Source organism: Homalodisca vitripennis, chromosome 7, assembly GCF_021130785.1.
Source record: "Homalodisca vitripennis isolate AUS2020 chromosome 7, UT_GWSS_2.1, whole genome shotgun sequence".
Lineage (NCBI taxonomy): Eukaryota > Metazoa > Arthropoda > Insecta > Hemiptera > Cicadellidae > Homalodisca > Homalodisca vitripennis.
This window is the reverse complement of record NC_060213.1, coordinates 57412517-57426851: the sequence shown is the minus strand read 5'-3', so window position 1 is coordinate 57426851 and position 14335 is coordinate 57412517. Positions and strand designations below refer to the sequence as shown.

Here is a 14335-nt window from a genome sequence, read left to right as displayed (position 1 = left end):
GACAAGATATTAAAATCTCAAACCTTTTTACACGACATTGTAGCTAAAAATATTGGTCGCCCAGTAGGATCTTTGTTGAACAGAGATCTCATATCTTCATGTCCAGATTTAAATATTGAGGTATAAAGAAACAACCCTAAAAGAGCTCTTACCCTCTACTTGATCACACGGATTGTAATTATACTTTGATGTGTGGTCACTTATTCTTCCCTCTAAGCTCCGTCAGCTTTCTATTGGTTTCCTTCACTATAGTATCTATCATACTATCTGTGAAGATCAATTTCCAAACGTCCTTTTTGGTTGGATTTTCGCCCACAGCTTTAGCCTCAGCAGTAAGACCAGACAGCCCCCTAATAATATTGTGAGCTGGCGTTCGCCGATTTCTTGGAGGCTCAACAGTGCTCCACTCATATCCGTTTTTTTCACATGTAAAACTTGTGGCTGCGAATCTAGGTAGTTATCTACAGTGACAACACCTACCGCATCCTCCAGCATTATATCTTCATCATCACTGGAGTCATTGTAGTCACAATTGGAGCTGTCGCTGTCTGATGGAACATAGTTGGGATCTTGATCCGAATCGTCAGCTTCTGAACTAACATCAGAAAGGTTATCATCATCGTTCAAGAGTCTCTGGATCCTGGTATCGAAGTCCACATCACTTGCTAAAATCCTTTGGTCACAACTTGATGAAGGTTGTTGATCCATAGTGAATGAACCAGACCTTTTTCCACTACTTCCACTATTTCACTATTTCCACACCCACTATACAAGTCAATTTACAAGTATTTACAAATGTTCACTCTATTAATACATGTCCAAGTAAAGATAAACAAAGAAATAAGAAAAGTTCAAAATGTATTTTGAGCTCATTCCAGAAATATCAGTATGTAAGACCGCTAAAACGGGCAGCGCGTAAGAGAAATACCGGTATAAGAGACCGCCAGACTTTTAAAAGACACAACTAACTGGCTTCACAACTGGACTGGAACTGAGCGGGAAGAGTGTTGATCGACCGAAAAAAGAGTGGGGGGAAGGTACAACAGGCGCGTACGCCTCAAGGTCAAGTAGTACTACCAACATTCACAAGTCAAAATACCCTAGCGGTCTCCAAGACCGGTATTTCGATTTAAGGGTTAAACTACACACACCAATGGGTTAGAATATGGACTATCAGACTCCTCTATTATGTCTCCTTTCAACATATTTTCTATTTCCTTTCTTACACCTTCCCTCTTTGAATAAGGTATTGGATAGGATCTTCCTACAAATGGCTTTTCATTTGTTATATTTAACTTGGCCTCATAATTCTTTATACAACCTGGTTCATCTGAAAAAATATCTTTATTTTTTATCAGTATACTTTTTAATTTATTTAAATCTTCATTTTCCTTTACTTCACAATGTTCTAATATTTCTAAAACCTGTTTATCCTTCTCATCATTAACTTTGTCCTTCATATTTTCTGTATGTGTTTTACATAAAAATTCTATGTTGTTTCAAGAATTTTTTAGCTCATCTTCACTTACTAATGTATTTATGTAATTGCACCTAATTAACTTTATACCATTGACTACATCCTCTGATTCACAGTTTGATTCAGTAAATTCAACATTTAATACTTCTTTATCTACCTCCAACTTTATCCTACCATGTTCAAAGTCAATTTTTGCATTGTTTTCTTTTAAGAAGTCACATCCTAGTATTATTCCCAAGTTCACTGCTTTAATTACTAGAAAATTTATTTGAAATAATTTATTCTCTATTTCCACCTTTATCATGACCTGTTTATCTATCCTTTTACTTCTAATATCTGTTACTCCTATTATACTCAAATTTGTTACCGGCAGCTCTAAAATCTCAAGTACACTTCTTTCTTTTATCTCATTATTATACTTTTCTGACATTATTGTCGCCTGGCTTCATGAATCTATTATCATGTGATACTCCTCTTTATTTATTTTTCCAAGTATCTCAGGTAGTGCTTCTGCTACTGGTTTTATGGGAATTTTATTATAATTGTCTTCATTGGTCAATTCATCAAACATGTCATTCTCTGGTATAAAAGCTGTATTCACCCCTAGTCTTAGTCCCGATTTTTTCTTATCTGATCTTATCAGATTTCTAAGCTAATTTGCTAGAATTGTTAGACCCTCTTTATTCAGATGTATTAAATCTTCACACCATTTTCCTTTATAAAATATTTCTTTTTCATATAATTTCACATTACAGTCTGTACTATCATAGTTATCATAATACTTCTCTGCCACTTCTAAAACTGTAACTTTTTCATTATTTTCTTTACTTTTTATATGTTCATTTATTCTCTCAAGTTTATTTAAATGATACCTGTCATTCTCACCTAACTTAGGTATGGGTGGAATTGTTACCAAGATTATTTTTTCACCTTTCTCCAGTAAAACCTCTACTAGTTTATCATAATCATTACAAATGCTTTTTACTTCTTTATCCCTTAATAAATAATTTGTACCTATCATTACTATTAGCTGTTTTTCTAAATTATTTGCATGTTTTAGCTCTCTGGTCAACTGTTCAATTGTCTGATCTCCTATGCATAAGTTAATTCTCTTTCCTCCTTTCTCTCTATATTCACCTCTTAAATTTATTATTTTCTCCCCAAATCTCCTAAGTTGAGAATCTCCTATCATTTGGTATCCCTCAAAATTAGGTTCCTTTTTCTCAATCGTTTCCTTCATTCTAGCCTGTCCTACCCATTTGTTTTCCATCCTGTTTTCCTCTAGTCATCTATTACCTCTCATACTTCCTCTTCTCCTTGTATATTCATATTGATCTCTCTGATGCCTCATTTCGTTGTTTTCATACCTTTCTTTCTCCTTTCCATAATCATTTGTATCTCTACCCCTATTATTACTTTGTCTTCTCCTATCATTCTCAAACTCTACTCTCTCCCTATTATATGTGTCCCCATTGTAGTATGAGCCTACTCTAGTCAAATTATTTCCTCTTATATTCCCTCTAACTTGTGTCCCTCTATATGGTGTATCTCTAAAGGTGGTCCTAAATTCTTGTATTGATTTACATTTTTATTAAGTGTTGTCTCATTTCTCATATCAAATGATCTGTCATAACTTCTATATGTATTCTATTCAGTATATTAAGTTGATTCAACAGGTTTTCTAGATCTTCTGATCTTTCAACATTTTGGGCTGCAGCAATTGCAGTACTTATGGTTCTAGGAACATGTTTGCTTATATATGCTAGGAATGTTCCCATGTCAATTCTAGTTTCTAAATACTGGCTTTTATTATAAAATTCCAATACATAGGTTACTAGATTATCAAATCCAACCCTATATGTACCGTTACCCATTAGTTCTTTTTCAAATTTTTTCTGTTCCCCTATGGACCAATATTTCCCTTTAAAACTCCTATAAAACTGTTCAAAGTTTTTCCAATTATTTATGTGCTGTCGTCCCCACTTTCCTGCTTCATTTTTCATATATTTTAAAATTATTAATACCTGGAAGTCCCATCCTTCTCCATTTTTCTCTATATATTTTTTACAAGCTTCCAAAAATTCCATAGGATGTATATTATTTTTTATTGGATCAAATTCCAATAAGAATATTTCTGTGTTTGCTGGTTGGCTTATTCTCATGCCCACCATGCTTTGATTTCTCATCATATTTTCTAGTTGTGTTTGTTTGTTTTCTAATTTCCCTAGAGTTTCATCCAATCTCTTATTCAGGGATTTTTCTACCCTATTTCCCATGTCCTCTATTTCCTGTAAACTACTGCCCGTTACTGACTTGTTTTCTACATCCCTAGTAGCCTTACCATTTTCTGTATCCTGGTCAAGTTCTAAGTTAGTTCTGTCCCTATCTACTCTACCATTTAATTCATCTAGTCTTGTTTTAAATCTCTTATTTATCTTTTCTAATCTTTGATCTATTTTCTTTTTATCATCCTCAATGTGTACAAACCTTTTCTCAATTTCCCTCATATCTTCTTCTCTTTTATCTTTTAATTTCTTTATCTCGGTTGTAACCTCTCCTCTAACCTGACTTTTAAGTTTATTCCTCTCACCTTTGTTTTTCTCAGCTTGTTCGTTTATTTCAAGTCTGACCCCCTCCTCCAAGTTCTTTAAGTCTTTATTTAAAGTATTTAAGTCTTTATTTATCTCTACTCTCATAACCTCCGTTGTCTCTACTATTTTATTGTTTAACTCACCTCTCACCTGTTCCATGTCTCGTTTTAACAGTTCATTACTTCTTTGAATTTCCTTTTTTAGTTCCTCATTATTCTGATCTATTTTATAATTCAGATCCCTTAATTCCTCATTATTTTTCTTTAACTCCTCATTATTTTTATCCATCTTTTCATTCAAGTCCTTCCTTAATTCCTCATTATTTTTCTTTAACTCTTCATTATTTTTATCCATCTTTTCTTTCAGACTATTCATCATAGTCCTCATGAATGCAATAAGACCTTCATCCCTATCAACTCCTACTGGACTACTGACTCTGCTAACCTCATTTTCTAATGAATTTCTGTCATCTGTTGTCGACACCTCATGTTCTACTGTATTAGGGGATGACCAACCTAAAAACCCTGTATCTCCTGAGCTATGAAGATCTATTTCTACTGGTCTAAGTATTGGTGCGGGCCCTTCATTATTTTGTTCGCCTTCCATTTTGTAGCCTATGTTTAATTTGAAAATTTCTATTATTAATTTAGGCCTAATATTTGTTTTACTAGCCTACCAGGAAAATTTTACCAATTTATATTATAACTAGGCTGTGTTCAAAGTTATCAAACTTATAGACTAACAATAATTGATTCTACTTATTCTAGACACACACCTGAAAATACAATTATAAAAAACAGTGAAACAGTGATTTTTACTTAGTCTAAAATATGCTACTACTAACCTACTTAAATTAGTTGTGGAAGTTGGAGCCCTCCAGTTGATGCGCCAATTTGCTGCATGTCGTCCCACGTTGGCTGCGTCAATTTGCTGCAAGTCCCACTTGCTGCGTCAATTTGCTGAAGATCTGCCCCGGTTTGGCTGCGGTAATTTGCTGCGTATCGGTTTTTTAGTGTTGTTGACGCCCCATGTAGTTGTGCGCCATTTTGTTACGAGTCCCACGTTGCTGTACCATTTTGCTCCGGATGGTGTTGGTCTCCATCTTGCTCAAAATCTGCCCAAAGCTAGCTGCGTCCCCTTGGTACTGCTTGAAACTCTGCCACCTTCCAGATAAACAGTTTGCTGTCCCAATCCTTTCCCAATCACTATTCAAAATGTGCTCCCTCTCATTGGTTATGTAAATTACTTCGTGTTGGCTAACTCATACTATTCAAAGTTAATACCAAATTACTATCAAATTTGAATGTCTGTGGTGTTGTCACCAACAACAAGTCTATATCTATCTCAGGTTTTTAAATAGGTTGAGTAGTGGTTAAAAATTTAATATCACTCCATTAAAGTTCCTATCACACTTCTTTATAAATGGGATACTCAAATAAAAGTCAAACCAAATGACCTTGACGTTAATTTATTCCATTTTACACTGTCCATACATATATAATTCCACTCACCTTGCTTTGATAACTTAAGAATCTAACATAATATCCCATCCTTCATAAAAATTTCAATTCACCATAATACAGTTTCCTATTAATTTCATCACTACTATCCAGGAGAATGCACACAACCTCCTTGCTTTAAGTCTGGAAAGAGAAGAAGGAATCTCCGTATAAAACTACACATACCGACTCAAAACAATACTCATCCCCTCTCCCGTTCAAATCAGCGTCTTCACGATTAAATATAATTTGATTCTTTTCTTATAATTGTCGAAATTTATCACGTTCACTATAATTAATCAATTTAAGTCTTTCTATTTTCTTTTTATTATTATTTCAAAGCTTTTTATTTAAATTTTTAGCAACATGTGCTTTATGACGTCATCAATATACAAGTCATCTATCCCACAATTGGCTTTTCTGCGTAATTCTATTTAGTACTTTTGTAAAACACGAATTTTGGTTATGTTTACTTCATTTTAATTAATTAAATCTTTTCCCGTATAAATTTTAATATATTTCTTCGTTATTAATTAAATGAATCTCAATTCCGACAACATGTGATTCACTGACGTCACAGTCTGCCGATTCACTGACGTCACAGTCTGCCAATTCCCCGCGAATATTCAAATGTCGTAATTTGACCTGTTACAATACTGCTACACATAACGTAGCTATGGTGGAAAGGGTTGATTCAATGTAACCTTGTTCCAATGTAAAGTTTGCTCCAGTACAACTTTCTCTTCCTGATGCTGTCACAGACTTAGAGGAATTAAGAGGAAGGTAAACTTAAGAAAACGCAACATTCACATTGGTATTGTTAAAACTAGCATTGAAATTTTAAAACACATGAAGTCAGACGCCAAACTAGTTTTCCAGTGAGCAACTCAATTTAATCTGATTTATGTATGTCTGTATGCACAAGAAGAGTTTAATGAGTTCACCTAGAAGGTTTAAATTTAGCGTAACACTCTAACTTTACTACCTATTTAATTAAAATTGGTAAGCATAGGTTTATTGGTATTTTTCATTATGGTTTGATAAAAAGTGACTCTGGTTATAAAAGTCTTGTGTGTAAACCATGCTGGCATAAAGAACACAGAGTAAACAAATTCGTATACAGAGTACATTGTGAATGTTAATCATATGACTTTTTCAGTGACTCAACCAAAGTGATAATATTACTTTCTTGGATAGGTTTGTTTCAAACAAAACTCGGACATTTTACCTTAATCTGAAAAATAATTTTTTTAATAAGTTAAATAAACTTTGTTTAAACTTTAAACACTTCACAAGAGTCTATATTTTTCCAGGAATCAAACATGAAGACAGTTTTTCCTATGGCTTTTCCTCCTCAATGCGATAGGCTGTAGTTTCAGTGCCAGGATACTTGCCATGGCACCTTTCTATGGTAAGAGTCACTATATCTTTGTATCTGGGATCCTTAAAGCCTTGCATCAAAGAGGACACCATATAGTCGAGTACAGTCCATTTCCTCCCAGTAAACCGTTGGCTAACTACACCCACGTGGAGATCCACACGGAATTGGAAAAGGAATTTCGTAAGTTTACTTAATAAGTAAATAAGTTTATTTCCTACTTAGATATGTATATTATTTAATTTATCATATTCTTAATAATTCTGATAACATTGGTTAATGTAGTTAATAGTCAATAATATCTGAACTACATTAATTTGGCTATGCAAAATGCTATGAGGAGGTATGACATTCAATGTCAAAATTTAGACACCTAGAAAAATTCTGGTTGCAAGGACGTAACCAGCAAGGCGATCCTAGGGGTCCGGACCCCTCCTCCATATTTTCAATTGTTTAAATTATTTTTTTATCAAACTATAATTATTACTATTAATATTTAATTATTAAATATTATATATAATATTTAATTATATAATATAACATTTAAATTATATTATTTAATTCTGTATTAATGAAATGTACTGCTGTACGATTATTCTCAACACAGATACGGGTAAAGAACTGTTTAAGGAACAAAATGGGGTCTTACTTTCTGTCCACTTTTTGAAATATCAGTTGTCTTGACCACCCAAAATTTGTTTCCTGGCTACGTTCTTGTTGGTTGTGCACTATGTTACGGTAAATAACAGAAACAGGAAAAAAAAAAAAAAACAAAATAAAGGTCAACACCTCCTTACTTTATTGAAGACCAATTCAGGGCCTTCTGCTGTTTATACTTGACTAAACAATATAGAAACTTGACTGTCCATATAGTTTATTACTTGGATAATAGATTAGAAATCTTGATTATTTTTGAGTCGTTCAAAATAAACAGGGTATTGAAATGAATTATTACTCATTAACATAACATTTAACTTGTCACATATTATTAAGTAGAAAAAAATAATCAGAAAGGTTGATTTTTATGGACTAGTAGCTGTTACCCGTGGCTTCGCACGCAATCTTAGAACCAAAGTCTTTATATTACTTAGTAAAAGCAATTATGATGTAATGTGATGGGAGTCTTATAAAAATTTAAAAACGTAAGTAGTCATACATCAGGTAGATATTATTTAAGTTCGTGGTAAATAGTATCAGAGTTTAACTTAATTATTATGTCATGTTTGGCACTTGTAGGAGCATTTCTGGTTCTAATTAATTATATACGTAACGGCACAGCTGAATCTGCCTTGTCATCCCGATCAAGAAAACACAAATCTCAGATCACACAGGTCTCGGAAACTTACTTAGGTCAAAAATCGTATGTTTCCAGTCCTTGTCATATATTTCAGGTCTAAGTATTTCCAGTACTATAGTAGAGTTTACCTTGTTGTTCTGACGAGGAAGAAATACATATACGTACGTAGGACCGAGATGCCTACTTCGGTTAAATAGTGCCTACTTAACACCATTTAAATTCACTTTCCTACTATGTCACTGTTAGCTTGCAGTATTGCCTCGACCAAATTTTATATTCGTTCGATTACCTAGTTCTCGGAAATCTACTTTGGTCAAAATCGTGTTGACATAGTTGAGTTTGGGGAAGTCCTACCTACTTCTTATGTATTTCTGGTATAAGGGGGAAATCCTTATTAAGGTTATGCATCATTCCAAAATAATCGTTATTAAAGTTTTGCGTTACACTTGTTTTTTGGACTGTAGCCAGGGGAAAAATGAATCGTTAAGGTATGTTGGTATTTCTCTGTTTTTCCGTAAGGCATTGTTAAAATGTAATATCATAATGTCAAGGAAGCCCACCAGTATAAAGTAGGCCTAACTTATGTGAAAACATTCGTAACTTTGTTTATTAAGGTTAGTTTTATAGTAGTATTTAATGCATTAGATGATTTTAATTCGTCACTGGCGCAACCTGGAGTAAAATTTGTATATTAATGTTTTATTTACTATCTGCATCACACTACCGATCAAAAACTGTTTACTTATTATTGATAAAATTCAAATGTAAACAGATGTTTCAGAAAGTTTGTCGAACTAAAGCTGTCAACAGCTGTCAAAATACGTTTCGTCCTATCATAACATTCGAATGTAAACAAACGATTTTCAATTTGAATTCGACTTTATTTGGTGAAATGAATGAGTTATGGGTGGTAAAAAGCACTCTAACAATTCAGACCAAAAGCTATACCTGTTCCAAATTTCAGCACAATCCGTAGCAGTTTCAGCGTGATTCGAGGACAAACCTCCAAACATCCAAATATCCAAACATACAAACTTTCGCATTTATAATATTAGTGGGTTTCTAAACTTTTACATTGTAATTTGGCCTTTTTTTCTCATTTTTTAGGTTAAAAAATGTTCCCTTTTCTGTTTCTTCATTTGTTGTTATGTTCCATATACAGATGAAACTACCACTCCATCCAAGTACTAGTAAAGATTTGGATGATGTCAAAAGGTTAGCTCAGAACCTGCTTCCAGATATTACTGATTGATTTGGTTCAAACGATTCAGTATGTGTTTATAACACGTTTCAAGGACCACATTTTCTTTTGAATATATAGAGTGTTTCATAACAAGTTTTAAAGTGATATGCCATATTATAAAACAGTGGCAACATTTAGAAATTCTAAGTGAAATTTCTATTTGTCATTAAAATATAGGTCAAGACACTCTTTAAGTTTATTAGCTGTACATTTAGTGCTTATGAGATACCAATGGCGGGACATTTAGATGAATAACCTATATATTAAGGTGCAAGTATATGTTGTATGTTGAATACGATTTTAGAATAGACTAAAGGAGTGGGTATTGTTGTGTGAATAGAGGGTAGTTTAAAATTGATGTAGTAATTGTTGTACATTATCTTTGTTAACAATGTACTAGTTCATTGAAGTGTTCTTGTTCTAGAAAAATGGACATTCGAAGAATTCCTACAAGCCGCAAAAATGTCCAACAGCACGTGGCACAACCCTTTTATATTCCTAAATATCTGGCGGCGGACAAACCTAATGTGTAAGGAAATATTTCAGCAAGAGAGCATAAAGAACCTGATACACTCTAAGGAGCACTTTGATCTCGTGATAACAGAGTCCACTTTTGGACAAGAATCAATGTTAGTGTTCGGAAACCTATTTGGAGCACCAACAATCACAATACAAGGATTATCACGTGTTCCGGCTTTGAATAGAGATGCTGGTAATGCCATGTCTATAGCTTCAGTTCCTGAGACGACATCAGTCGTTGCAACAGACAATATGACGTTTGTGCAAAGACTATTCAATTTTGTGTCAATCACATGCTCTCTGTTTCTCTATTACAACTATCAGTTGCCCGCACAAGACAAAATCCTGAGAGAGTACTATATCCAGGTTGCACCAAGCGTTGCCGAACTGGTTGGAAATGTCTCTCTTTACCTCATCAACAGCCATCCTGCTGTAGAGTATCCGAGGCCATACACTCCAAATATCATCCCCATCGCAGGCATCACTATTTCTCCTGACAGGACACCACTTCCCAAGGTAATATCTTACCTTGAAAAGTTAGATAATTGTAATTCATACTCGACCTTCTATTATCCGTCTTTGATATAATTTTTCACTTTTTAAGAAGCATTTTGTGTTGAAAAATATCTTCTTTGGTAAATTAAAACACCATCATAGCTACTAATTGAAAAGCTGTGACCATTTCATTAGTGAAGGTATATAATAGAGATTGTTATAAAAATTGGCTTCAGTTATGTTTAAAACTGACCGTGTTCTTAATAATTTTGGAATAATAAATGTACTAAGGAAAAGTTTCTTCATTTTAGTTTGTAGGAGACGGAATCTAAGAAATCATTAATTTATTGTTATTGTAAAGCGTCTCACACCAAAACAAACACTACAGAACAAAAAACCACCAAATAATAACATTCTGATGAATTATAGAATTTCAGATGAAAAAAGATGGATCTGTTTTAATAACAATCATATGAACTTAATTATAAAACTATCTGTGGAAGATGAGTTTGTTGGATGTAGGATCTCAAGAAATTTATGGATGATGCCAAGGAAGGTGGGGGGGTGGGGGGGGGGGGGGGTGGGGGGGGGGGGGGGTGGGGGGGGGGGGGGGTGGGGGGGGGGGGGGGTGGGGGGGGGGGGGGGTGGGGGGGGGGGGTTGAGTTCTTTGGTGTGTAATTGTATAGCCATTCAGTTTGGTAACTAAAAGGAGGTATTAGGAGGCAGCAGGAGTCCCTCAGATCCTGATTTATTTACTGATTAAGATCAAAAGAAGCATTACAATGATCTTACCTGGTGACTTGCAGGGATTTAAAATACTCGCTATTGGATGGTTTTTTAGGTGAATATTTTATATATTCTGATCACAATTATTTTTATTATTTAGATTACACTTCTTACAATGTTTGAACTCTTTTTAATGTCAAAGGAATTTTTCAAGTTGTGATCCGCCGTGATAAGCATTCATTACAAGTGTGTACCTACCAGTATCTGCAATGTGTTGGTAAATAATTTGTATCTCTGTTATTTGTAACACAAATTTAATGATTTTGATAACTAATTATAGATAAAAAGTTAGTCTATTAGAATAAAATAGCCTACTGTAGTAATAGCCTTACTCAAACAAAAATATTATTTATTTAAAAGACTTGAGTTACATGAAAAAATGTTTTAATTTTTTTTTCATTTGGACCTCCTTATGGTGATTAAGGTTGTTTGCATTTTATGCTTACTTTTTTAGACACCTGGATAACAGGATGTTAGCACTAAAGTGGTCAATTCATTCTAATTTTTTACTTTATTATAATAAAATTGTATTAAAATTACTGTACTTACATGGGTATTGAGCTACACTAGGTATATCATGCCACTTTTTTTAATTACGGTGTTCGCCAAAGTTTGGCACCCATGCGTTGGTCACCAAGTGAGTCAGCTTCCACCACCTCCTAAGTCGTTGCCATTGTTGTTCATCACCTTGATCTCATTAAAATAACTTAATCATAAACACAAAGTTGTAGATTCTGTTTATTTGTTGAGATTACATGTTACATTATTTGTTATGTTGTAAATTTGTACTAAAACGCTGTGACTACTATAATAAAATAGGAAGAGTTATGTTCAGGGCCCGAAGTGCAATGTGGCAGGTGAAAATTGTGTGAGGGAACCAAGATTTTGGAAAATTGAGGGCTACTGAGGCTACAGAGCACAGAAATGAGCACCGTTTCAAAACTAATAATGTTTATTGTCTATAAGATTAAACGTTTTGTAATAATAAAGTTTCTTAAATACTGAAAATATTTGTTTGATTTATTTTTAGCCCTTTGAATGTGTTCTAATTTTATTTGAACAAGTTGTCATTGAATTTTCATTGAGTTTGTCATTATTATTGGTAGATTTTACTGTTATTAGTATTTATTTAAAGTGACATATTGCTCTACTTCCTCGTAACTTGTGAGAAATACTGTATATCTCTAAATAAGTAGACTCTGTAAGTCGCTCAAGATGCTGAGGTAGAAATAGTTTCAAGTTCATACCTTGCCCTTGAAATGAATCCTTAAAGCCACTATGTCATGTTCTCTAAATGACTCTTCAGTTACAAAGCTCCCACATCAGTGTTGTTTGTAATGGTTTTCACCTTGAGGTCCTTCCTCCTTGTCCCAAAGTGTCTTGTCAATGCTGGACTAACAAATAACCATTGGATTTGTATTCCAAATTCAAGATATGCCTAATTCAAATGCAAATTAATATGAAGATATGCCTATTACATTTTAGAGTTATACCCACTCTGACCATATTTGATTTAAATGAGATGACGATATTGAGATCAAACTATAAAGTCATTTTGTAAAGCGTTATTAAGATCACTTTATAATCAAAATATATTGTGTAATGATATTAGGTTGTGATCATTTATCAAAGTGATTTATATTGTGGGGTTTTGTCCCTTTGGGTCAGATAAGGATTATAAATTAACTTAAATTTCGCGCTTACAAAAAAATATTAGTGAAAATCAGCCTTCATAGTGTATACATTTGAATCTTTGAAATTTTAGATGCATAGTCAGTATTCATTCAGTCAGTATTCACGGTAAAATCAATGTACATAATATCTTGCAACACAAAATGAACATATGAAAACATATCATATTATATGTGTAGAACAATTAAAAAAAAACAACAACAAATGTCCCAGTTTTAAACCAGTAAAATTAAATATATAATAATAAATAAATAAGAAAAACACAATAACACTAGTAGCCTACAATAACTTAATAAAGGAACTGATAGGTAAGATATTACCTTAATCCCACCAAAGAAACCAAAATTAATAACACTGTATCAATAAATAACACAAAGAAACAAATTCAAAATATTCAAATATATATTTGAATATTTTATATATATATATATATATATATATATATATATATATATATATATATATATATATATATATATATATATATATAAAGGCAAGCTTTGTAACAAAGTGGTTACTATATAAAACTATTATTAGAGTTCATACCTGGCATATAACAATGAATAAATATACACCATTAAAATCAGATCCCAGGCAGTCAGTTATCTAAGGCATGAATAGAAGAAGTGTATGTTTTTATCTACCACAAGCTGTTATCTGTGGTTAAAACATATATCTCAAATACAAAGTCCTTATATTATTTAGTAAAGCACTTATCGTGTAGTATGATGGAGCGAGATGAACATTTTCAAATATATGTAGCCATATATCAGATTCTTGCAATGTTTATGCAAGAAAATGAGAGTTAAACCTGAAACTTATATCAGGTTTTGGAAGAGCAGAAGCATATCTGGTTTAAATTAATTGTGTTTCCTTCATAGCTGAGTTTGTCTCGTGAACGCTGCACTATGAGGAAGGTGAACTGGAGCTTAATTCAACATTCACATCGAGAGCTTCCCACCATAGCTACATTTTATGCATATTCTGCCTTGTCCTTGTTGCCCCGACCAAAAAATACAAATATACAGCTGTAGAAAAAAAAATGTATTTACTTAGGTCTGAGAAGTCTATGTTGATTAAAAGGTGACCATCAAAATCACGTACATCTGCTTTTGACTGCTTTCATCTCTGGTGCTAATCTACTTTTGATCTAAGGTTTTTCCATTAGCATAGTTGAGTTTGCCTTGTTGTCCTGATGAAGAAAATATACATAGGAAGGACTGAGAGACCTATTACGGACTAGGGGAAAATCCTAACTACTTCTCATCTACTTCTGGTTTAAGAGGGAAATTCTTATTAAGCTCATGCAACGTTCCAAAATAATTGTTTTACAATGTGAAGTGTTGTTATTATTCAGA

General features: G+C 33.3%; 1 protein-coding gene across 2 annotated transcripts in view; it reads left to right on the top strand.

Moving 5' to 3' along the window:
• The window catches only part of LOC124365846 (UDP-glycosyltransferase UGT5-like), a 45357-nt gene that overhangs the window by 20764 nt on the left and 10258 nt on the right, over positions 1 to 14335 (top strand). For both annotated transcript variants that reach the window (XM_046821907.1, XM_046821906.1), the window contains exons 2-4: positions 6881 to 7128; positions 9910 to 10520; positions 11022 to 11055. In XM_046821907.1, the coding sequence (XP_046677863.1) occupies positions 6963 to 7128; positions 9910 to 10520; positions 11022 to 11055 (811 nt within the window). In that variant the 5' untranslated portion in view covers positions 6881 to 6962. The remainder of the gene's footprint in view (positions 1 to 6880; positions 7129 to 9909; positions 10521 to 11021; positions 11056 to 14335) is intronic.